The sequence below is a fragment of the Aphis gossypii genome, chromosome X, assembly GCF_020184175.1.
Source record: "Aphis gossypii isolate Hap1 chromosome X, ASM2018417v2, whole genome shotgun sequence".
NCBI lineage: Eukaryota > Metazoa > Arthropoda > Insecta > Hemiptera > Aphididae > Aphis > Aphis gossypii.
The window spans coordinates 8,100,259-8,127,947 of record NC_065533.1 but is presented as its reverse complement, the minus strand read 5'-3'; the positions used below and the strand labels follow the sequence as shown (position 1 = coordinate 8,127,947).

Below are 27,689 nucleotides of genomic sequence, written 5' to 3'. Positions count from 1 at the left end.
TCGCACGCCGACGGGAGATGAGGGGGGAGAAACCGTCGGAGACGAGCAAATTAATCGTCGCCGCTTCCGGATGGTCGTTCCCTGCACGCGCGTGCATACGCGCCGACGACGAGAGGGGCAGCTGCAACTCTGCTGTTGTTGCACTCGGCGGCGCGGAATATTGCAACGGTCGCGCGCGCCGCGTGTACGCACGCACGCACACAACACGTCTTGGCCCAGTTGCAACCGCCGCCGTCGTCGTCGTCGGCAATATCATATACGCGATAATATTAAATTTGTTATTTCACAGCGACGTTACAATACGTTTTTACGATTTAGGTGGTGGTAACGGCGGCGGCGGCGGCGGCGGCCAGTCACTACTACAACTGCTGCAACAACAACAATATTACAAACACGTAGTCGCGTTCCCATTCCACGTAGCGCGGCGCTACTATCACGGCTCGTCATCGTCATTCAATCGTACGTACTCACGCGCGCGGTACGCACATGCACACACGCGTGCCGACAGAAGATCGCGATTGTCGTCGTATTATCGGTCCGGTTCGGTAACCACCACCGCGGTACACGGACGCGGCTTGCAGCTGCAACTACAGCAGTGGTCGTAACGACAACAACCACAACAGTAATATTTCTTTCGTTATCACGCCGTCCGTCGCACGCGCGCCCCGCTTATCTCTCGCGCGCTCGCCGACCGTGCGGATATATAGAGTCCCGCGTTCGCCGCCGGCGAGTGAGTTATTTTCGATCGTCGAAGCGCCATCGGTCGTTTCCGCGTCCGCCTAAAACCGTATAATTATAATATTATCGTTAGATTTTGATCGTTTTGATTTCGCTCATCTCCGTTTGTCGTACTCGGTAGAAGCTGCAGCAGCGTCACTAGCCGTCTTTGCCGTTCGACTTTGCGGTCCTCTTCCTCGGGCGCCGGAACACGCGCACTTCTAACCGCGGACGGCCCGTCGGGTACGTCGAACCCGGAAATACCGCCGGCTGCACGACCGAGCTGCAATACTATTATACGACACGATAAATCGTCATTATAGGTTGGTATATTATTATTTTTTTTTTTATTAAAACCTTAATCTATATTGCACTGAGATTATTTAGTCACTGTTTGCCGCGCGTTGGTCGCGGAGGGTGCAGTTGCACCGCAGACCATAAGGGATAACGGAGGGAAACGTATTACTAACCCATTTTCGGTTGTGAGACATCCCGAATATCCACAAGGGTGGTCGTAACATTTCGAGAAGACGAAAAAAAAATCGTATCTAACGGTGAGCAGGTGTAGAAAAACATGTTATGAACTTATGTACAAAATACTCTTTCGATACTTTACTGGGGTAGATTTGTATAGTCACGAGGGTATCATACCACCCCCATGAGCTTTTTTATTTCATATCATATACCCATCACATAATTTTCGTTTTAAATACAAGGCCAGTAGGTAATACTATAATATGTTTATACTAACTTAATTTATAGAAATAATACAAAAAAACCGAATTCCTATTCCTGCTGTTGGGTTATTAATTAATTATAACCGAGATAATATTATTATTTCATAATATAGACGCTACTTTCAATACAAAATAAAGATAACATGTATAGGTACGTCGTAATGCATAATGTTTTATTTTAATGTTTTATGTTTGTAAATAATATTACGCATCATAAGAACGCGCACAATACCTTTATAGATTACAATAAACAGCACTGTGCGGTCTCCGACCGTGACAACTGAAATAGATATTATTGAATATATATCCTAACGTGTTTTCGCGGTCGTCGTTATTCTATAGTTCAAATATGTACCTAGTTTTGTATTCAAGTGTACTTTAGTGTTAAGTACGTTGTACTCATCACACATGCCGGACATACGCGCTGTATAGTTGTGTTGAGAGGTGCTTGAAATACTTATGCAAACAATATTTTTTTGGGTAATATTTGTGTACAAAAATGTCACCGCCCTCAGAATAACCAAATTACGCCACTGCAGTTGAATGGATCAGCTTTAAAAATGAAATCGAGAAGAGACCTATAATGAGTAATGACTCGCCTTCGGAAAATTATATACTAGTTATACTTTTTTGCAATATAATCTATTCGCGTTATGAATTGAAATTGAATGGCATGTACGGAAAATTACACTCGAACTTTTTCGCTTTTTCAGCTGCACACTAACCCGCTATTCGGCAATAACCGGCACTTACATTGCACCAGGGCTTCGCAGTCTTCGGTTGGTGATCGGCACTCAGGGTTGAATATACTACCACTGACATGGTACTGATGGTATCAGTCCCGGAACTATTCGTCGTAATCGGTGAGTTATTGTAATCGTTTGATATATTATAAGACATAAATCGTTACACAATTAATAAGCATCTACAGCAGTTATTGCAGTAGCAATGAACAGCATATTATAGTTAATAGTTTAAGCGTTTTTTATTCTTGTTTTTTTCGTGACCGTTACCACTTAATTTATACTTATGTAATATTATGATATTATACACAAATCATATTATATTGTACCTATATTATTATCAGTCAGCGTCAACGGACTGCTGCGTGTATCGCTGACGTGTAAAATTATAGGTATATATTTGCAATATTATACACGGTCACACACGATAATATTGTTAATACTACTATTATAATATACTTAGGTACATGTTGTCGTAGGACGTAGGTATTATATACGTAAGAGTACTTAACAATTCATATAAAAAAAAAAATGTTTACTTTCAATATCTGTGAAGTCCATAAAAATGGAATTACCTACATATTATTAATATATTTTTTTTTGCGTTCTAATTAAATTTTGCACTAGTTAAACACTATAGTAGTAGTTTGGTATCCAACTACTTATACAGGTATATTATCAATACTAACATTTTACGTTTAATTTATATTACAATAATATCACTGTTTATAAATTATAATATGCGCGCTCGATGGGCTATTACATCATATAGAGTAGCCTAGTAACAGTGGCGCTAATAGGAAGGTTAAGATCTTTACAAGCATGCAGCCCGCTCAATCAGTACACGAATGACAAACATAATAGTATTATACTATACGATGCCCGCATGTATTGTATCTGCCTTTAAAAAGTATATACTACACGGCAAATTTTTTATTCGGCGTAATCCATTTTTTGTTGTTACTTTATTAGCTTTATAATATTAACACGTACTGTAAATTTACCTTTTATCAAATTTTATAGATATGAATATTATCTATGTATCTCTTCGGATTTTCTAAGTTTTAAATTAGGTAACTCTTAAAATATTGTCGTCGTCAAGAAGATAGCGGCGGCAACGACATATTTCAATCGATAGCTGTGGCAACAGCAACGTCACTTTCTGTGATTATTTTCGGCGCAATATTTTTTTCTCGCGAATAATTATAGATTCGTCATTGTTCTCGATATCGTTTACCACGTTGCGCAATCATTTTTTTATAAATAATATTAAATTATTATTATTATTACCTATGACGACTATTATCGCGTGATATATTAAAACAACATAACATAATCGTTGCAATAAAAATAATATCATTTGGTTATTATTATTATTTGTTAAGAGAAGATGCCAAACTTACATGTACCGTTGACTCTGTCTTACAAACTTACAACATAATGAATTTGTGTAGTACTAATTTGTGTATGTTAAGCATTAAATCATATAATGAATTGAGTTATTAATTATTGCAGTATAGCTAAGAACATTATATTTGTATTTTCTCATGATGTGGTTTTTACAATATTTTAATTTTTAAACTCATCATGAATTTTCATTTTTATAACTAGCTTAAAATTAATAAAAGTGTCTAAAAAATAAAGACAATATCTTTAGGTTAGGTTAGGTCATATCTTTAGGTTTGTTATTATAGGTCAATTCTCTCTAACATAACTAAATCTTTGCTTACTACACAAAGTTACAAAATTGGAATTGCTGAACATTAATTTTCCATATTGTAGGTACGATTGTAAGACGTGCAACACGTGTTGTAGTGAAGGTATTATAGTATAATTATTGGTACATGCACAATAAGTTGATTTTATATACAACTAATTTCGTTCATATAATATTTTAGTAATATTAACATAAATTACACACTGTTAATAATTGTGTTTTAAAAAAATATATATATTATTAAGCGCAATTTATAATAAAAACACTGGAATTAGGTACTCAAATATCAGAATATCAGTCAACCGACTATTATTATACTAGGTACAACTTGGTAATTCGAAATAGATACTTTGTGAAGTATGAATTTATACTGCATCACTGTTATGATTTTTTATAGGAGCACTAAACATTTTGTTAAATAATGCATTAAAAAATAATTTTTAATTCCATTTCTATTATAAACAATTTAATTAAAGTTTGTCTATATCGTTAGTATCGATTCAACTAAAAAAACTGTTATCCTCGATTAAGTGAATGTTTGAACACTATAATTAAACAAATAAAAAATGTGTTAAATTAAAAAAAAAATGCTTGTTTAAACATGAACGATAAGCATTAAATGAAATTAATACCGACACCTTTAATATAGTATGCAAAAAGTATTATATGCTACACTTATATTTTCTCGAATTTCGATCATTCATGTATACTTAATATTTACACTTTTGTTTGCGAAATTGTTGAATGATTCGTAATAATAATCAAAGTAAAATATTATTTACGGAGATTTGCAATTATAATTATAATCGAATAGTGGGTAAATATAATTTTGTAAACCTTCTACATCGTTCTCATCCGCGTTTTTATTGCCCCTAAATAGCGCGTATTGTTTTCAGTTTTCACCATCAGTATTATACTTTTATATATTTATACAATTGATGTCATCGACGCAAACGCATTATTCACATTACTTTTTGACTTTTAGTTTCATTTACCTAATGCTTTGCGTAATTCAAATAAAAAATAAAATAATAATAACGACTATATACGTGTAAATATACTGAAAAATCTAAGTGCTTGGGAATCAACTCCGCATTTTTTAAACAAAAATTATATTATATATTGTACAAAATGCTTATAACGATATTACCATATTACCTACTATTTTTTATATTATTGTATTTGTAATGTAGCGTTTTTGTTTTTACGATAGCATAAATAAATTTTGAACAATATTGAGGTGTAAATATTCGTTTTGTGCCTGTATAGTAGTGACACAATTAGGTACATTAAATTAACTTATATTAAACAAATTATAAAATTAAATATTTCACAGTTTAATTTAAGTTATTTTCTATTTAAAATTAGTAATTTCGTTACAAAAATGTTAACGACTGGTGTTACTGACATTAGTTCACAGTGAACATTATTTTTTTGTTTTCAATTATTAATAAATAATTATTTACGAAACCATGCAAATAATAGTGATACTGAAAACAAACAAGTGACATTGTGCATGTTAGGAACATTTACGTTTCCGGTATCAGTTTACGTATAGAAAATGTATTTATTTTAGACATGCCTAAAATAAAAATAATTAACGATATAATTAGTGTCAGCGGGTCAATAAAATCGGAATCGATAATAAAATGTCTGATGGTAAACATTATAGCTGCTAAACAACAATATAGCATTATAAATTCAAATGTGCGAATTATAATAACAGTATAATAATTATAGTGTTTGTATATACCAAAAATGTAATTAATTTTATAATTACAATAAAACAACGTATATGTAGGTAGGTACGGTGAAAGACAATGATCAATATTTGTTAAATGTATAAGCTAAAAATAATACGACATTACGACGTCAAATAATAATAAAATAATATACCGAGTTAGAAACAGAAACAAAACGGTGACAATCAGTGATTATAATATAACATTAATCATTGCGACGAAAGTCACAACAGGAATATTATTATAATATAATATAGTATAATTGTATTAGGTATACCGAGTACCTACCTATTCTCTATATATTTAGTTATGTGTTGTACGGATAACACCTAGTTTCTTTTTCATAACTTATAACAGTTACCTATAACTTAATAGTTCCTTATTTGAAACCTATACATATATTATGATTTATGATATATAAATATAGGTACATATAATTTCTATTATGGGTGTGCAATTTTATATTCATTCACTGTGCTTTTGCGCTCAACCAAATTCTATCCGACCCCTTCGGATTTTCGCAAACAAGTTGTTTTCGCCGCTTTTGCAATAACCTTAGGTCTATTATGCCGCGTTGTTGATAAATCGTAATCCATAACCGTGGACCTAATCGAATCATGACGTATTGGATAAAATATTTTTAACAATGTTGTTTTTGTTTTTTTTTTTTGTTTTTGTTTTTACAATTATTATAGTATTGTTATATGGAACAGTCTGATGCAAGTTAATGTTTACAAATAAATAAAGTAAGCTTAATTTTGAGATTTTTGTTTCACATTTTTATTCGTGAGTTTTTTAGATTTCTAGAAAATTTAAAGTAAAGAATGCGTCATTTTTTAAAAAATATTTAGGTACCAAGGGCTTTTATTCGTGTAGTAAAAAAGGCAACAGCTCCTGTAAAACTGTGAAAGTGCCATCACTAGAAACGATAATAATTAAAAATCTAATAAAGTTGATAGTTTTAATTTTTTTCCTCAAAACGTAGGTTAATAAACTATCTGGACTGAAGTGACAGTGTGACACTGATGAATTTATATTTGGTACATCGTATAAAGTATATTTGGTTTAAAATTTAACAAAAAAACATTATTATTGTCAATAATACAGTAGGTACCTACTTACTTAATATATTTTATACGAGACCCAAAGATATTTATATTTTTTTCCTGTCATGCAAGTACAACATGTCATAATTATACAATTAATCGAGTATTCAAAAATGAATTATCGAGATTAAAAACCTGAAAAGGAAAATAATTATTTATTTTCAAGCATCTTTGATTTTCCTGTTTACCTACTTTTAAACATTCAAAACAAATAATTTTTTTAAATCGTTTTGGAAAAAAACAATTGTTTAAATACAAAATTAATAATTTTTAATGGATGATAAATAGTTTTTGTAAAATTAAAATTAAAATATTACTCGACATTTGATTTATTTTCAAAAATCAATAAAAATATAGGTAATAATTGAGCAAATATATATTGACATTTTTACTTTTCATACTTATAATTCATGCAAGGCTGATAACACTTTTTATAAAGTACCAAGTGACTTTTTAAGTAGTTAATCAACGTATTTTAATGTATCCTAATTTATCATTAACCATTATACGTAGTATGTAGTGTACTAGTGTCTACGATAAATTTACATTTAAAAACAGCATTGCAGGTTTAATTTATTCATCACATATTGTTTGGTTAAAATTATTTATTATTCATATTGTTATCAGAACTATTATTACTTTGCAAATAATATTTCAGACATAATTAGTGCTTTTCAACTGTATAATATCTGTTTATATGTGACCACAGTAATTAGTTAACTTATAAACAAAGTTGTACATTCAAGTCTAAATGATAGGTATATACTATATATATAACTTAAATCACGGCTACTAATTGTTAGGTATACTATAGTTATAGAGTATAGTTTGAGTATTATAAAACGCACATACAGAGTGTCAATAAATAGTAACTGATAATCTCTAATTAAAGTTTAAATTTAAACGTATATGATCTTTGCAAAACACCCTGTATAATAATTGATTTACAACCACTCCCATGTTATAAATTTATAATATAATTATAATGATATAATATGCGCGCCAAAACTTGTCGCCGCTGACGTCAGCACTGTTGATTTTCATTTGTTGTTTCTGTTTTTTTATTTTCGGGTTTTTATTTCCTATTTCTCTTCGTCACACTGACCAATGACCGATGGTTGATGATGTAGTACCCATCATTTATTTCATAAGTCAATGCGTACATCCTAATTTTAGTATTTATACCGTAACGAAGTGGTCAACGTTTTACATCTACCTATTAACTTACATTAGCTCTTCTCGTTTGATAATTCGATGTTTTTTTTTAAAAATATATTATTGATATAATATAAATAATATTATCAATCTGCAAGGGTTTATCACATCGGAAAAACAAACTTACTGTATCATCGCCATCGCGTACAGAAGTGAGCCGACGAGGAATCAATAGGAACGTTGATCACGGCGATTCTTATTGTGCCGATCTTTCTACGTCAAAAGTAGCGATTTATTTTAGCATCTTGATGGCAAATTATTCTATAGGCTGCTGATAACTATTTTGAAAACATCAACAACTTAACTGTTCCTTGTTTTTAAATTTCTCTTTATTTTCTTGTTAATATTGTTAACAACAACATTGTTTACAATCATTACAAAATAATAAATATTCATCGGCTAAATATTATTGATCTATTAAAGTAAAACATTTAAAAGCCGAAATATTTGACGTACCTAAATAAATTTATTAATAAATTCAATTAAGTATCTGTTTTTAGAATTAATATCCGATAAGTCAACTGGTATGATAGACGAAAAGTATGTACGCATATTTTTTGTAAAAAAACGTACCTACCACGCGCGCTAGCTGAGTGCGATAATGGTGTGTGCATAATAATATGTGAATGTAAAATGCGGAAGCTTCACGTTTTATAATACGCCGATCATTTCTATACAACACTGCTACACTATACACGGCTCATACGCACGTTTTCTACGCATTGCCTATATATTGAATTTCTTAAGACGTCGTACCCGCATTTTGTGTTTTTTTTTACCTCCTTACCAGTTTTATACATTTAAATAATAATATAATATATATTAATTATTGTATTTGTTATAATCAATGACCACACATTAGTAAATTACTTACACATAACATACCGAAATTTAAAATGTATACGTTCAGCAGTTACAATTTTGTGTTGTTAACTTAAATATCATAGTGAATTAACTTTTTAATAAACTGTTATCTTATCACACTTAAAGGTAACAATGTTATTGGTGTTCCTTCGTTGGTTCTTATGATATTTTAATTTTTAATGTTAACAATTAATATTTAAAAATGTTTAAAATTAATATATTATAAAAAGGTGGTGAGGGGGGAAAATCTCTCACCCTCGCCCCCCGCCCTCTCTACACAGAAATCACTATGAGCAAAAGCATCGAGTACGTTGGTACAATACAAGAGTAGGTATAAGGTGTAGTAGGTATAAACGATAAAGATATAGGTCTATTATAGACGTAACGCAATGTTATTCACGCGTGTACACTATAAAACACATTATAGATTATAAAATAATATAACACATAGGTAAATCGGAGGTTCCTACGACTGTATAACGTGTTATATCGTATTTACTATATTTACATCCGTTTACTGGTCGTGAAGGACGTCGTTCTTCGGATACCGAGCCCAATGTCGACGGGAAATCACCACCACCGCCACTGCCGCCGAATCGACCGGCCGGCGACCTCGTCCAGGACAGTCTACATAATATCTATATTTACAGCCGCCACCGGCGATAGGTTTTTTTTCTATCGAAAATGCTCGGGCTTGTTATAATATGTAAGTACTTCTATAGTGTGAGTGCATCGTCTGTCGACGCATATTCTGCGACAGTGGCAAATCGCCAAATCCATATACCTACTGTTGCTGGGATCGTGATGGCTTTGATTGGAGGGGAGGGGTTAGTCCTCCTCTAGTTTTTTTCTTTAATGACATTACGTAATTATATTAACTACAGACTATACAGTAAGTCTGTGAGTTATTTTAGTACCGTTCGGACCTATGTACGAATTTCGTAAAGAACTCTTGTTGTTGCGATGGTATATTAATATACTATTATGTACAGAGACGAGTGGAATAGAGACACGGACGGACGCAAACAATCAACGCATTACAAGGGCATTTTTTTAGCATTTCCATTACGAAAACAACAAAAAAATACTACGTATTACATCGTCGTCCTATGACGACAATCCGCTCGTCGATGCTTGATCATTGTTAACGTACACACTCGTCAAATATTATAGTAACTTAATAATAATAACAATAGTATGATAAGTAGGCGTTTGAATTTTTTTTTTAAATTTAATCACGATTGCCAGCTCATTATTGTATTATAGTATCGGTTATTATTATAATATCTAATAGCGTTTATTGCGCTTGTGTTGTTAATTGTTATATTTGGGAAATCGTCTATCGTACTTAATTCGCACGTCATATCGAAACATTTGAAACTGAACTATAACTATATGTAGTTCATTAATTAACGTCAGCGGCGGCATACTTTGTTCTACCGGCGGTGAAACAGGAAGTGGCGGAATTTTAACGTAGGCAGTGTGCATATTATGAATAGAATAGCGCAACAGTAGATGCGGTCTGCAACTCGTGGCGAACGAGAAGATGCAACTGTGTCGTTGTGTAACATAATCGATTAGATATATAAATAAACTATAATAATCAACATTGTCTTATATTATTATACATTAGTACTATAGAATTAGAGTAAAAATAATATTAAGAGGATACCTATGTTATAATGTTATATATATGCGTTATACATAACGAGATTATTACTAGGTACCTACTTATAGTCTTCAACTTCAAATTCGGTTTATGACGAAACATAATTTAACAAAACAACTATTATGAAATGACCTAGACGATTGCAAAAATGATATTTTTAAATCTTGCAGACTATATCAAATATTAGTATGTTGTACCTACACTTCAGTATTTTGTTTAAATAAAAATTGTTTTAAATCTAATTTAAAAGATTTATAATATGTTTAATGAATGCAACTTAATATATTTAATTATATAATAATCCTATTCACAATGTAAGATGGATTGAGATCAGAGATTGTAAATGCTGGTTTAGCGCTCCATAATCTGTTCCTACGTAATATACTTATTAGTTATTATATTTATCAATGATTTAAAAAAAATAATAATAATCAAAGATTATTCGCATGTGTGATGTATGAACGTGTATTATACTATTTAACTATTATAATGTACGTAGTATACGCGTTTAGTACCATAGTATTCGCGTATTCGTTATACTACATTATCTTATCAAGACTGCAGCACCTATTATTTGTTTCATAAAACCTTATAAATTTCCGCTACATGCCACTATAAAAAAAAAAAAATAAATTCTTTTCTTATATTTAAGTCAAAGCACAATTCTTTAATTTTCATGATATACTGTTTTTATTATAAAATCACTTTTTAGTTTTTATAGCTCCCGGAAATTTAGTTTTAACCGAAGTATAATATCATACTAAAAGTAATTTGTTTGCGTCCTATTAAAGTAAAACAGAGTGAACATAATAATTTATTAGAGCTTTGAGTATAATGAGGTTTTTTTTTCAACCGCGTAAAATTGAAAAAAATAATTAACTTTGAAATAATATTAGTGGTGTGCACGGTGATATTTTAAATATTGGGTAAGCACTAAGCGCTAAAATAAAATATCAAGTTTAAACTTAAAAAAAAGTATTTTATCGATGAAAATTACAACAAGTTTAAAATGTGTTATATGTATAATAATTAAAAAGTGTATCTATTGATATTGAAAATAATCCGATACGCAACAGCAAAATATTAGAATTACGTTCTTAAAAATATTGATAAGTACTTGGTACAACGCTTTCAACTACCGCATAAAAACCTGAATATGCCCTTCTACCGCATCCGGTTGTTCTTGTAAGAACAATACGGGCCGGGCAATCTAAAATACGAGCACATCTGTAAAAATTTACTAAATTTTTTTCGAAGAAATCTGATAAATTGAATACCTACTTATTACTCAAATAACATTTTACTTAAAGTTGTAATTTTAATATATAAGACGCATTTTCATTTAACACAATGGATGTTAAACTTTTTATTTATTTATTTTTGGCCAGGCATGCGCCTTACCTTGCTTGCCCTGACCGCACTCCACTGAATAAGATTATATTATTAAAAATAAATCGTGTTTCTGAATAATATGTATTATTCTAATGATAAAATATATTATGACTTTAACCAATTTAATACCTTACTAGTTATTACAATCTACAAAAATAACAATTTTAAATTCCGCAACAGTCTTTCACAATATATAGTTATCGTCGTTATCGTAATTTATTAACAATATTATAAATTTATAATTTATTTATCTTATACGGCGTTGGTGCATTCCTACTACTGCACTGAGACAACAATCGACAGTTGACACCATTTGTTATACTATCATGTTAAGTTTATACATTTATCAAAAATGTATTTTTCAATAGGCCAACCTAACCTATCTACATAGTTTTTTTTTTTTTACCTACGATATTCTTTGTATTTTAGGCGATCGTGCATTTTCAAGTCGCCCATGGCAATAATAATAATTATTATTATTTTAAATAATTCCATTCAATAATGATAATAATAATAAATCCCCCGTTTTAACATTGTTATTATAATAATTACTGTATATCTGTATAATTATGAATGGTATCAATTAATAGTTATGCCGTTATCGTCTATACGACGAAGACGAAACGCACAGTGCACAACTGCGCCATGACATACGTCATACACAACACAAAAATGATAATTATTAATTACCATACTACAAATAATAACATCATACAATAATAATATATTATATATATGTACATACCACCTTCGCTCCTGACAGTTGTCTGTGGCTTTGGTGTCGTCCGGTTATTGGTTAGGTCGAAATCACTAAAATTTTTAATGAAAATATTTTACTGCACATTATGCGTATTAATGCCATTGCGTTATTGGATAGTTTTAAGATTGTTTATTCTGACTTTTGTTTAATATGATAAAATCGTATTTTTAAAAAAGCTGTAAAGGTACAGCTTAGATTTTACGGTTTTCGACAACCTTTTGGAAGATTTAAAAAAGTACTAAAGAATAAGTGTCATCTGCAGACCGCTTTCCTTGACTCACTTTGAAACAATAAACATGATTACTTCTAAACTATTATAAATTAAAATAACTGAACGTCACAAGTCGTAAATTGCACAGTTTATACATTAATAAAATTTCAGGTCGTAAACATCAGCGCCAACGACACGATGAAATACTTTCAATATCTCCAAACGATCGTAGACGTCGTGGCCCGTACCCATACATTTTTACGAATCGGAAAAAGTCTAAGATCAAGTTTTGTCAGAAATTTAGACCAATACTAAATAATATAACTTATAATCATAAAATACTATAACGTACATATTGATTCGATCGCAACATGTTGTACGTGTTGTTAACGATTTGTTCAACTATACAAATCTATGATATAGTCTATTGGTACGACGTGCGCGTCGAAATTATTAATCGTAAATCATTCGAGATCACGAATGATCTCACAGTAATGACCAACGACCATTGCCGCTGGGTGTAGAATATAAAGTATGATGAGTCATCCGGAGTGTAATAATACGCATTATACATTGTAGTAGAGACGGATTTTGAAGCGATACAAAACTAAAAATGCACTTAAAATAAAGCATTATAATACTGCTCTACAATTATTTAAAAAAACATCAAAAATTAGTTATAAAAATATTTTTCATTAGTTTATTAAATTATTAAAAAAAAGATTTTATATTTTCAAGCCTGCTATTTTTCTTTAAATAATTCGTTAAATTAAATAAAACATAACGAGATAAAACTGAATGAACCATATTCTTATTGAAACACATGCATTATTAAAATAAATATTATTAACCTTTCAAATACGGTATTTATTTAGAACACAATTTGAAAAAAAAATAACAGAAAAAAACCTTAAAGTATTAAAAAAGGTACAAAAAAATCAAAACAAAATTTTCTGGATTTGATTTTATGTAATATAAATCGAATTTATATCTGACATAACTTTGTTTTAGAGGAATAAAAAAATAAAGCAAATGACTTCAAAATCCATACTCTATGTCTCTGTATATTAGTACCATACGACGACACGGCGTTTTTTTGTTTTTTAAGTTTATAACTAATACGAAACATACATTGCAGTAAACTTTACCATTACGTATTACCTATATTATTATAATAAAAAAGTTACCACTTACAATTTACTATATGGTCTAAGACAAAAATAATAGAAATAAGTATTAACGATAAGAAATTCCAGTGTGACGTGTGAATTTTTTCGTTGTAAAAAATTTTAATATTTTCATTTGTTACCATACTATTAAGCGATAATACCTCAATGCAATAATATTTTTTACTTTATATATACATATCATATCGTAATTCCCCATCGACGATCGCAACGACGATGCTGTGATTTGAATATACGACGTCGGGGGCGAGCTCGTGGTCGGCACGTGATTGACTTGTTTGTCGCGGCGATACGGCTTCTGTTCCGTGGTTCTAATAATAATATTTTAAAAGTCGTCTGCTGCGCCATTCTTTTTTGATTAGATTTTTTAGGTGTTCTCTCTGTCGCTCGACTTCTAGCTTGTCTCCCTCGATATCATTATAATAATACTGTGTACGATCGCCATTGTCAAGGCCGCGAACGAACAAAAATGTGCAGCTCACAATAATCTGTATAAAACATAATAAAAACAATAGTTTTCGTTGTTGAGGTCGCATAACGCATTATCATCGTTGACATAATACATAATAATAAGCGATATTTTTATTATTTTTACTATTACAAGAAGTACAGTACAGTACAGCATAATGTTACACACGGTTCAAGGGTTCATCGTCCTCGCCGCAGCCGTGAAAGCTCAGTCGCACGCAGACACGCTTACTTATTACACACGTGCACAGGTGTTCCTATACAAATGTCACACGGTTTTCTATAGACAGTCGTCATAAATGTATGTGTCTGTACAGACTACAGGGTGGGTCGTGTGTCGAAAAACATCAATTTATACGATTTTGCTCAAATACTTTACAAATCCGTATTTTTGAACATTCGGCTCTCGGGTTTAGGAAAATATGTGATTTTGACTTTGCAAATAATACGTAACATGACAAATATTTCAAGTGTAAATTGGCTTGAGGATGAGAGAAGAATCATCTCAGAGTATAAATATTGTTAATGTTTATTTATTGACGATTACATAGTGCTGCAGATAACTCGAGCTGCGAAATTCTCAAATTGCTCTCCATATGCTAAATCTTTCATAGGCACTCGTTCCGATTATATTAAAACACTTATTGGTTTTTAGGTATTTAGAATTTGCAAATCTCTTAATTGTCCGATCAATAAATATGATTGTAGTAACTGATTTCTGCCAATGTGTATAGGTAATATATATAGGCAGGTAGTATAAAGGTAGGTATAGGATTTTATATTATATTTTCCAATAGAATGTGCAGAGAATCAGCTTAATAGTTATCAATTATAATTAATAATTATTCATATCGATACAACAATAAATCAGAAATGACTTTTCAGTGATTTTCACTTATAGATTTAAATTTTAGTTGATTCTCGAATTAAGACGCCATATTATATTCTTTGCTAATCGTGATCTTGGAGAATTTAAAATCAGAATTATAAATTACCTATTCAACTAAAGTTGAAGAGTAATTTATTATGGAATATTATTATAAAATTATGTACAATTATGGAATACAATTTTATAAAAAACTACTCAGTCAAATACTCTGACGATTAAAGGCTAAAGTTTAAATGTATTGCTTGCAAATACACCTATAATCTATATCAACCTATTATCATATCATACCATACTATTCAAAATTTCCAACCAACAATCTTTTCTTTATAAGAAAAAATTAAAGCATAACAAGACTTGTATTTATATAAAAGACGACTTTTTACGCATTTAAAAACACGTTACACTGCAACACGCATTGTAACCCGGAAAAAATTGTATTCTTTTATTTTAAACCTGAAAACCAGGAAAATGTAAAACCTTTTTTTTACCTATCTAAAATCTAAAAAAAAATTTAACCAGGTTTTGGATCCGAAACCAGATATATTGAAACTGGTTTTGATTTACCTTAGTTTAATCAGCCACATACCCAGAGCGTTAAAAATATAAAAAACATAATATATACAATGTGGGTACTTAATAATTATTTTATTTTCATAAGACTTAAAAAACAAAACAAAGAATACATTGTATGTAAATAAATAAACAAAGTGGAAAATCCATTAATGGTACATTTAATATATTATACATAATAATCGTTAATGTGTTAAAATTAATTAGTATATCATATTATATATGCATAAATGTATACATTTTTTTGATTAAGATAATATCTACTGTAACAGATTACTGGTTACTGGACCTTAAATGAGATAACTCGTGTGGGGTCCAGGGTTATCTACAATCCATGAAAAATTTAATTATCTTAAATTATTTTTAATAACAATAATAAATAAAATAAATATCAATAATAAAAATACATCTATAAAAATGTTTGACATTGAGTAATTTAATATAGTACATGTACACTGTACGTAGTATATGAAAATAGAAGAAAATACAATATTATATAAAAAATTATGTTGCAACGTTATAATCATATAATACAGCTAATGTGTGATGTTACGTATTTTTTAATATTAAAAATTGTATATTGATTAAATTGATGGGCATTATAATATTAAATAGGTAACTATAAACTAGTTCCCAACGAAATTTAAAACCTATTGGCAGTCGATTTTAACATGCAATGCTTATGTGTATAATAAATATTCAATGTTTGCTTCATATCTGGTATTCACTTCACGATTTAAATGGTATAACAAGTTGCGTTTTTCATAAATGAGTGATAAGCGTTTTAATAGTTATACATTTTTTTAGTCGAGACATTCAACTTTTCAAACAGTTTTTTGATCGGATATTTAGCAACTAGGCATCTTTTTTATTTGCGATATTGATAATTATACTTTGGCAAGGTTGATGTTATATGATATGAATATAATATAAAATATAATCAGTTGACGCATACATGAATATTATACCTATGAATATTATATAAACTATTTAGTATGTAACAACTAACTAATTAGGAAATTAGACATTTTTAAATAATATGTAAAGTTGTATAGACAGTGATTGCATATATGTATTATAAATATACGACTAATATGATAAAAGGATTTTGTACATTTATGTTATATTACACCTGCAGGTTATATGGATAAAACTCGTATCTATAATATTATTAAATTACTTGATTATTTTATGAACTTTTTTACTATAATATACTCATCAACTGGTTTAAATAACAACCAATTTTTGTATTTTTAATAATAATTAGGTATATTAATACTTAAGACTTTACTGATAATAGTAATGACGAATAACTATAATGAGTAAAAATTATTTGCTGATTCATAGTATAATCATTTTAGTGGGTAGTAATAAGTAAGTACTTTGAATAAGAACCATTAACATTTCATACATTCGCGATTTATAATATTCATGGAAAATTATCGCGATCACGTGATGCGTGTTCAATTTGATAATTTATACTATAAGTATTTTATTATTAATTTTATATTTAAGTTTTAAAATGTATTTAATAATTATTATATTTAAATGCTATTCGTAGTTTTAATGCTATTTTGTTTTTAAAAGGCTGTTTTAGTTATTTCATTTAAAAATTTTACTATTATATTAAAATATATGTCTAATATGCTTTATATTATTTTTTGAATACCTGCAAATATACATAATGATATTTCCTTAAAACATTGCAAAAACATTATAATTGTATGGTTACTTTTTTAATGATTTAGTTTAGTAAAACAAGACTTAGCTGATAAAGTGGATTTTAATTTTCAAATTAATTATCAAGTTTATTTCGTTGTAATCAAGGTGAATGCTAAGTTATAATACAACAATTAAGATACATAAATACCTACTATATATTTAGGTATTCATTGATATTTTAGTAAAAAAAAAACAAATATCCACCTTGATTAGACGATAGTTAACTTGTAATTTAATGTAAATTGATTCAATATAATAAAAATCCATACATGCATTTTATAATGATATATTATTCGAACGACTAACATTGTCCAATAAAAACTAATGTTTGAATGTATCTATTTTAATTATATAGTTAGTTTAAAGTAAAAACTTTGTATTTCAAAACCTGATATATGGAAGATTAAATTGTATCTAATCATAATTACATAATATAATAATATAATATATTTATGGTATTATTTATTATTAATTTATAGATTAACATATTATATTAAAGGTTTACAATCATCGGCAATAAATTTATATAGATATTATTTACGTTGCATTCGTATTCACTTGAATTGAGAAAAATTGTTGTAACCCTGCCTAAAATATTATACTTACATAATTATAAGGTTTTATAGATATAATAAGTTTCAATAAAAATTTAGATTAGGTAATTGTTATTCAATTCATTAATGACCGTGTAATTTGATAAACTAATAATAGTATATTATAAATCAAACGAAACGGCTTAAACTTTTATTTTACTTCTAAGCAAAAATTCGATTTTGACCTATATATGTTTTCAAAGCCTTATGTTGTCCTTCGCGGTTATCGTTCTTACTGCCATTAATTATTAGGTACCTACTTTTAGTGTTTATAATCAATGGTACTACACTCGCATTATCGAGTTATTAAGCGGTTATGATGTATTGATGTATAGTCAATTTTATTTCGCGATACTTTACGTTTGTATGAAAAATAATTAAATATGTGACGTTTATCACCGAATATGCACATCGAATCCGAATAAATTATATATTTAATTGTCGCAAATACCTATAAATCTGACGATAAAATGAGAATAACAGTAAACCTTTAATTGATGCGCGTTAATTGTTTTACAAAACAAATAAATACGTATTGATAAATTATTTTGTATTATTATCAAGTATCTACAACCTAATACTACCAATAATAATGTACCATTTAATTACAGTGTTATATGCATTATAATAATATTTTTACTCAGTATTTTAATTGTTATTATTTTTTATTAAAATAATACACATTCAACTAATAATAACACAGTGGCATAGTATAATATAATATATTTTAAAACTTTAAATACTTGATGGTATAATTAAAATAGACTGTTATTAGTAAGGAAAGTTTTTAAATAAGAATAAAGTTTTTAAGCATTCGATATACAGATTTGTAAAAATTTAAATTTTGAAAAATAATATTTTATAATTTATTATATGTTTACGAATATATTTTTTGCACATCGTCTGAAAAAATACAGTTGGACATTATCGTTATATATTTTAACGTGAATATTTTGAAATTTAAAATTCTATGAAGATTTTTTAAACAACCAAGTAGAACTCCGAAGTATTGTAAGGTTTTTCAGTTTTTGAAACAATTGAATATATATTTGACCACAATGATTACTATCGAACCAATAGGACCTTATACTATACTCCTTTATTTATACAACGACCCACTATATTATGTTGTTCTGTTGTATATATATTTTATTTTAGTTTAAATTGCTACCGTCGGCATTCAATTTATAGTAAACTCTATTCGAAACGGACATGGCTTACAAAACGGAAATTTGCTGAAAACGGACTTTATTTTCAGTCCCATGAGATTTCATGCCATCAGAATTCTAATCCATTGTTTAAAATAAACGTTTACAATTCGACATTTTGTTAAAATTACATTACCATATACTATGTTAATACAAGTATGTTATCAAATAGAATTGACCTTTTTTTTTTATAGATTGTTAGTGGTGATTATTTAAGTTTGAGGATTACTACTCGTATTATATTAATATAATTTATTATAATAGTTCATTTTTTAATGGCATTAGTTTATAGACTTAATTTATGTTTTTAAGTATATGATTTGACGTACAATTTGGGGTTAATTTACAGCGTAACTATAATTCTATACTTATAATAACGAGTTAGTCGATTAACAGTTATGTATATTAATACATTTATACCACAAATCGTACTATTATTAGTGTGTTCACTGTTATGTAAACTTGTGTAATTATTTCACAAAAAATTCGACTTTTTTCTGAAATACGAAATAGATTAAATAATTTGTATTTTGTACACGAGTTGAATTGTACTGTTTTTCTTATAGTAGGTAGGTACGTAAAACATAATTATAGTGAAATGTTTGTGCTTATAATAAATCACAAATGGACATAAGGTAATTTTCTCGGGTTTAAAACGAGCCTGGAATACTAAATAGATCATTGAAATAAAATTATTGTACAAGTATGTTATTTATTGACTAAGTATGTGTGTAAAAAATATAATAGACATTACTGAGAGCAATCGGTTAATCGTTATTGCAATTTTAATGACAACCAACCTATTTCTTAGTAATATAATATGTTATACGATACAATGATTATTTGCTTAATTAGCGACTATGAAGTTGGCAAAATGTTTGGCAAAATTATGCAGAACTATATACTTTGAATGGTTTGATTTTAATTTTGTAAACGTATTTTAATTTGAAGGTTTTTCACTGCATTGTGTAAACACATTATGTGAATTATTTTCAGAAATACAATCGTGTTTTTTTATAACGTTGCAAATGAATTTATGAGTTTTATATTTCCAATTTCACTCTGCAGTAAAAAGCATATAGAAATTTAAAATGTGTTTGAAATTAAAATAGAAACATTGAAGTGTACGCAATTTTGTCAGACTTTTTTGCTTTTATCGAATTGAGTTAGCGAAGTATTGTTATAAAAATTGTGTTTTAAATTAAATATCTATGTCATTGCAATGACTATTCTGAACACGTGTGCGACAAATACCACTCATTATATTATATTATAGTCATTATTCCTCGAAACTGCTCAGGTGGTCGGCACTTGATTACGACTTATACACTAATATTTATTTTACAATTAAGACTTGAAAAATTGACCACATTCGCAAAACTCGATACATTGATTTACTATAGTATATTATTTTAATATACAATTATAGAGTGACGGTGCCCAAGTGGTCTTTACTCAATTCGATAGCAATATTATCGAACTCCGCTCGTTTTGATAGTTAAAGTAACAGCTTTTCCGTTTCTTCCCGCAGGCGTAGCAGCGTTGGTGACTTTGACACAATCCGCCGCAGTCGTCGGAAACAATAAACAACAGTTATTGATAAACTCGGAACAGCTGTCCGAAGCCGAATACGGACGCTGCGATGACGGTCCCGTGATCAACTGCCGTACTCTGCCTCTGTTTAACTACACTGAACTGTCACCGCCGCCTGTTGGAACCGACGCCGCCGGTGATATACAACAAGATGTCAATTGCCCGTTAGTATAATAACCGACAATAAATTACTAATAAATTATTATTATTATTAGGTAAAATTAGCTCAGTAGTGTGTAGTGGAACGTCGATTGCTCGCACCTATTGGGCCCGATGGGGGAAAGGGGGTGTGTGGATTATTTATGATTAAAAAAGGTAGCTATATAAGTGGATACCGCTCTGTTATACATTAAGTGTCGAGTGGGTCACTATAATTATGGGTGTTAAGTATGTGCTAAATTTTAATTCAATGATATTATATCGTTATTGTATAACAATATGCATATTATTATTATTATTATTATGGTTAATGTTACTTACCTATTAAGGAATATACATAGGCAATTTAATGTACACATTTTATCTAAAACGATGACTGGCGTTTTAGATTATTACATAGAACTTAATAAAAATTGTGTAAGGGTCTACTCTCTACGCCTACCGTATCCGCTTTTGCCACACTAAGTCGACTAAGATATTACAAGATTAGCCGAAATTTGGACGAAATGTCAAATCCATTGTCCTTATATATTGGGATGTACACGTCGAACCACATTACGACTTACTACGGTAAAATGCGCATAATTAATACCAAAGTAAAAAACTTTTAAAATTGATTCGACTTAAAAATTATAAGACGGACCTCTATATTCTGATCATACCATCATTTAAATTATATAAAAATACAGAAGTTTTGAAAATAATTACAAAAATAAGGGCATCCGATAAAATTTAAAACATAAAATATATTATAATATATATGCTCTATATATTTACTATTTAATTTTTTTCTTTATGGTTTATCTGTAGAATTTATTCTAAGGTGTGCATTGTAATATCATATGTATTTTTGTCACAAAATAGAAATAAAAAGGAATCTACTATAACACCACGACGGGTGTCGGCACATAATAACAATAAATAACATTATAATATGTTCTAGCTGGGTGATTTCCCACATTAAAATCTTGTTTCTATATAATTTCGTTATCACGCAACAACCAATAACAAAAGTGTCACGTTCCTATGATCTTATAATAATTACTTTGAAACATTTTTTTAAGGGAATTTGATTTTACAAACTGTGTTTTTTTTTTTACAAAAACTCATCTGTCTTGTCCTTTTTACCAAAAAACTAGTTATGAGATAAAAGTAAACAAATTGATTTATCTCCTTTTAAATTTGATTTTAAAATGAAAAAGTTGAAGAAATTTAAAAGAGTGGTGAGATTGATTTCCTGCTTTTAGTGAAAATTATTATTGAACCGTCGTACACTTTGCGTAATTATATAAAGAAAAGAAAATATTATTTTTTATTCCAGCGCGTTAAACAAAAACTATTTTACCTAGAGTACCTAAATTAAATCGGTGAAGCGATATATATTTTTAACGTGAAAAGGTCGTTTGGTTATGAACGGTACGATTCATACTGAGAATCGTATAGAATTATAAAAATTCGAAATTCAAAAGCTTTTGAATGCATTTTTTACTTTGAATCTACAATACAGACAGTAGAAGGCGTGTACAGTTCTTTACCTCCTCCCCCTGTGATTCCTGGAATTTTACCACTAATAATAATAATTACTTATGTACTAGTAGTAGTTGTAACTAAGAATAGCAGTTCATATTTTATTATTACTTATATTAGTAAGTTAATCAACTTATTAACATTTTGGTACGATTTTTCGACCAAATTCAGGTACAAAAACTTGGAACGACATTTTCGTTGCGTGGACGTGTTCACCCGACGATGCTTGACGCCCGAACAACGAGGAGCCTTTTATTCACTGTACACCGTTCCGACGTTGGACATGCAAGAGTTGTGCACCGAGGGCGGGCCCTACAGGAAAGGTCAGTATCTATTCTGTCTATATCACATTATTATTTTTTTGTGTAACGTTTCATCACCACGTAAACTTCATCATCCTCAGAATACTTGAAACACGCAGCTTGCCTGCGTACAGTGCACAGCGAGTACGTGCAGTGCGGACGTCGACACCAGTCCGAGTTGGCCGCCCTAATGCTGGACCAGGTGCAACAAATAGGAGGCGACGGAACTCTGCCTTCGACCGCGTCGCCGTTCGCTGGAGCCGAACAGATAACCCAGAACCTGGCCCGCCTGTGTGGGTGAGTGTAATAATAATATGTCATATTTATCCGCAACGAATGGGGCCTGCAGCGACATTCGCTACCGTCGTGTATAATTTAGTAGGATTAAACGTATATAATATAGAGAACCGTGCATAGGAAAATATTTGTAAATAAACAATTGATAAAAGCTATATAATTAAAAGTATTCATGATAAATTTAAATTTAATTAATTTATAATTAAACATTCAAATTTCATAAAATATAATATGCCCAGAACATTATAATTTATACGACATAACTATATATACGATCAGTTTTCACAATGTCACAGCAGATATCTGACAGTTGACTTTGTTTAAAACGATCACTCTCATAAAACCGTATAATCATAATTTGTATTCTAAAGTCAATATACCCAATAAATAATGATTTTACCATATACAATGCCCCAATAATATAAATAAAATGTATATATATTATATTCAACGCATATTTTTAGTTATTTCGGTATAATCATTAATATATTGTAATTAGTAATTACTTATTTACTACCATATAAGTGAATCCTTAAATAAATAAATACATAAATATAAATTTGTATGAGTATTTTAACGAAAATTTTTTTTCTAACACACGCATCAGGTTGTCAAAAAAAAAATTATGTTGGCTGCATAAAATATCTATGAATATAAATTCAATACATATTATACATTGTTTTTATTATTTTTTTATTTGAGCCACATGTTCAACATACAACATACTGCTTGACATACATCATTGTTTAACGATGAAGTTATTCATACTTACTAGGTACCTAGTAGGTTACCATTTTTAATATTAATTTGTTCTATTTACCAACAGATCATTCAGAGGACACTTGCAGTGCGTGCACGGTATTGTTCGGGCTACTTGTGGACAACAGACCGAAGAGTTCGCCAATCAGTTTCTTAGTCAAATGGCGTCTTCACTTTTGGTGAGTATTTATTACTTTATATTAATAATTACTTATCAAATAAAATAATATGTACAAACAGTAAATTTAAAATATCTGTCTGTACGTATAAATATTAAGTCGAAATGCCAAATGGTACTTTCAATAAAATAAAGGTTTTTTTTAATTCACTTTTGGAACTGTAAACATTCTTTAACTTTCTACTTTGGGGTGTTAATATTAAATAGTTTCCAGTACTTTTTAAAATAGTTTTATAATAACGGAAATGCTAAGTATGACAATGTTAGTTATTATGTTATAATTTAAAAAAAACTTACGTATACTACGAACGTTATTATACGCAACGCCATTTTAAAAATATGTAGACTCATTTTAAGATATTATCTGTTTGTAACCTATTTACATTGTCTCACTAGGTAAGGCGATACTAACTCAAAAGTTAATAACATTAATATAATATAATATGTTATAAATCTGTTATATTATTATAGTAATTATAAAATTAAACACTAGGTAATCAGTTAATAAATATAATGTTTTCGGAAAAAACTAAATAAATTCATCATAATGTTAATAGTAAAACAAATTACTTCAGTAGATTTAGCAAAAAACTCGGTATCGTTAAATATACTTAGTGATATATAGGCTAACAGACCAGTGTCTTCGCTCAGAATAGTTTTTAGTTTACAATGATAAAGATTTTATCAGTAAATACTAAATTCAAATTTAGTTTATCCATCACAGGTATGGTAGGTACTTATACCCACCTTTTAAATGTGATTTTTACATGTTTTTCATTTTCGTAAATTTGCGTAAATATAGGAATAAAACTATTCGTTAAGATAGAGTTAGATCGGAGCAATATATACAAAATAGTATAACATTATCGTAACACATCATTATATTATTTAAGTGTAAAACAATATTTATTATTAGTAGTATATTATCAACTTATGTTACTTGTATATTTGTAAATGATATATTTTTAATTTAATTTTTATGAATATATCGCTTCATATAATATAATTCCTTGAAAATTGATCACACTGCAAATATAACGCGATTTTATTATAGTATTTTATTTAGCGTTGTTATTGAAAACCATGCTATAGAAGTAGACAATTATTTATTTATACATGTATAATACAATGCTGAACTTGTGGTGTACACACAGAACGCGTTCTTTGATATACGGATTGCATTTAATGTAGTATATGTATATACCTATATATTGTTTGAAGCTTTTGAAATACAACAGTACAGAATATAATTTCATAATACCCTATTTAGTAGGCACTTAATAACGTTGTTCTCTCTGTTAATTACAGTTGTCGATTGCATGTATTATTTAATACTATATTCATTATTTTGTGTAGGTAATACAGCTTTGATTACACCTGCTGCATATAAATCGACTGGGAATAGAATTATAACAGTAGTAGGTAAACACTTTTAGTATAACAAGGAATATTAATGCCGTAATGGGTATTGTGTATGGAACATCATCTGTACTCTGAGCATTGTATACAAATTTGAAATATAATATTAATTAAATTCTACTATATAGGTAATTTTCAAAGGCTCGTAGCAGTTACTATACCGCTTATAATATAATATCATTGTGTTTCAAACGTATTTATTCGTTGAAATTATAGACAATTTCGCACAAACGTCTGTTGCAGTCCACAGCACACAAGCGCCTGTATACCCTTTAGTCTTAGGACGTATACACCCTTCTATAGTTATAGAACTATAATGTTTTCGATGTGTTGAAGGAGGATATATTGTCGTTTGAATATTCATGAGAATATCTCGGAGCTAACGCGCGCCTTTGAAATCACATTTACTGGTGTTGAATAACAATAATAACATAATATAATTGTACACCTTTTCAGAACATCTGTGACAAATACGCAAACGGCGTGAACGGAGGGGTGTCCCGGTCACCGTCCTCCAGCGCCGCCCGGACGACCGGAACCACGACCACGGGGTTGGTCGTTTTACAGACAACGGTCGTTATGGCATTTTCGTTCCGACGGTGGTGATGAATTCTGGCAGCCATCGCACATCCGCTATATAGGGGAGGACGATGTTTGTTTTACAAACAAAAACGATGAACGCCATCGGTTTCGCCATTATATGTTTTATTGACCGCACAGCTCCTCGCCACGGTTTTTCATACACCTACCACGATTATTCTTGCCTACTTTATAGATGATAATTATACGTAGATAATTATTGTTATTATTACGATTATTACTATTAAGCTATTTTCACTATATTATTATTATGTTTATTGTGTATTAATTTATCGTCGTTACTATTATAATGCTTTAATGTTATACTGTGTATAACATGAACTGTATAATATCGTGATGTGTATTATTTCGGGAGTGTTGATTATTATTTAATATTATTATTAGGCATATTATTATAATTTTGTTTTGTTTGTTTGTATACGCGCGATACTGTATCGCGGCAGTCTCATTAAAACAATCTAGTGAATAAAATAAAAATTTTATTTTGCTTGATCAATATTGTTGTAATGTATTATTATTATATTATGTCAATCCACGACTAACTTCGCACACACGGGGTTACCATTTATGTTTTCCAGGATTTGCATATTATGAAAACTTCAATATATTACAAGTGGCTACTGGAGCGTAACATGTTTTAAGGAGTAATATTCAGGCAACTCATATGGCATGTACATTTGAGCCGTGTGAATGCGTCAGTAGTAATTTATTGAAGTTGGAACACGAGAGCGTGCAATCCGTTATGGCTAATGTAAGTAAGTTTTGAGAGCATAAGTATATGATGTCGATATGCCGGGGAGAAATTCAAGTATAATATTCTTTATGACGTGCGCATATATAGGTTAGGTTATTAAAAAACTAGTATAGAAAGGATGATAATACTTTCTAAGTTTCATTGTGATTTCAAAAAAATGATTACCATTATATTACGTTTTAAGACTCAGTCATTTAAAAACTCGTAAGTCCAAAATAAATAGAAATTTAATGTGAACGTATCACGGGTTTTTTAAGATAATATGGTAATTTTTAAGGTTCTTTAAAATTGAAAATTGAATCCTAAATAGCCTATAGTTATGTCGTTAAAGAATATTAATGTATACATGAAAAATTAAAATGTATTATGCATTCACCCCACTGTGCAAAGTTTATTACAAACCATCATCGCGATGTTTAAACACTTTAAACTACAATCTCCGTGTAAAATTACAAAGCGAAGTCAATAGAAGACATTTGTACTTCGTACATTGTTTTATATATAAAAAAAAAAGCAAATTAATGTCGATATGGAATGTATTGATACCTACACCATTTCACCATTATGATTTTTAACACATCACAAATAAAA

At 29.7% G+C, this 27,689-nt stretch overlaps 1 protein-coding gene across 1 annotated transcript; it reads left to right on the top strand.

Moving 5' to 3' along the window:
• The first annotated feature begins 393 nt into the window (after nt 1-393).
• LOC114126037 (uncharacterized) lies at nt 394-26,840 on the top strand. Its single transcript, XM_027989905.2, has 7 exons — nt 394-1,040; nt 2,168-2,317; nt 21,042-21,267; nt 22,961-23,112; nt 23,193-23,388; nt 24,215-24,326; nt 26,201-26,840. Exons 2-7 carry the CDS (start codon nt 2,275-2,277, stop codon nt 26,348-26,350), a joined length of 879 nt encoding a protein of 292 aa, XP_027845706.2. The 5' UTR covers nt 394-1,040; nt 2,168-2,274; the 3' UTR covers nt 26,351-26,840.
• Nucleotides 26,841-27,689: the final 849 nt, after the last annotated feature.

What these genes read in the sequence shown, in the direction of transcription:
- LOC114126037 (XM_027989905.2), top strand. Translation starts at nt 2,275, where the DNA reads ATGGTACTGATGGTATCAGTCCCGGAACTATTCGTCGTAATCG. An exon ending in GGGCGGGCCCTACAGGAAAG is followed by an intron (nt 23,113 to 23,192) that starts GTCAGTATCTAT and finishes CATCATCCTCAG; the next exon opens with AATACTTGAAACACGCAGCT. An exon ending in AACCTGGCCCGCCTGTGTGG is followed by an intron (nt 23,389 to 24,214) that starts GTGAGTGTAATA and finishes ATTTACCAACAG; the next exon opens with ATCATTCAGAGGACACTTGC.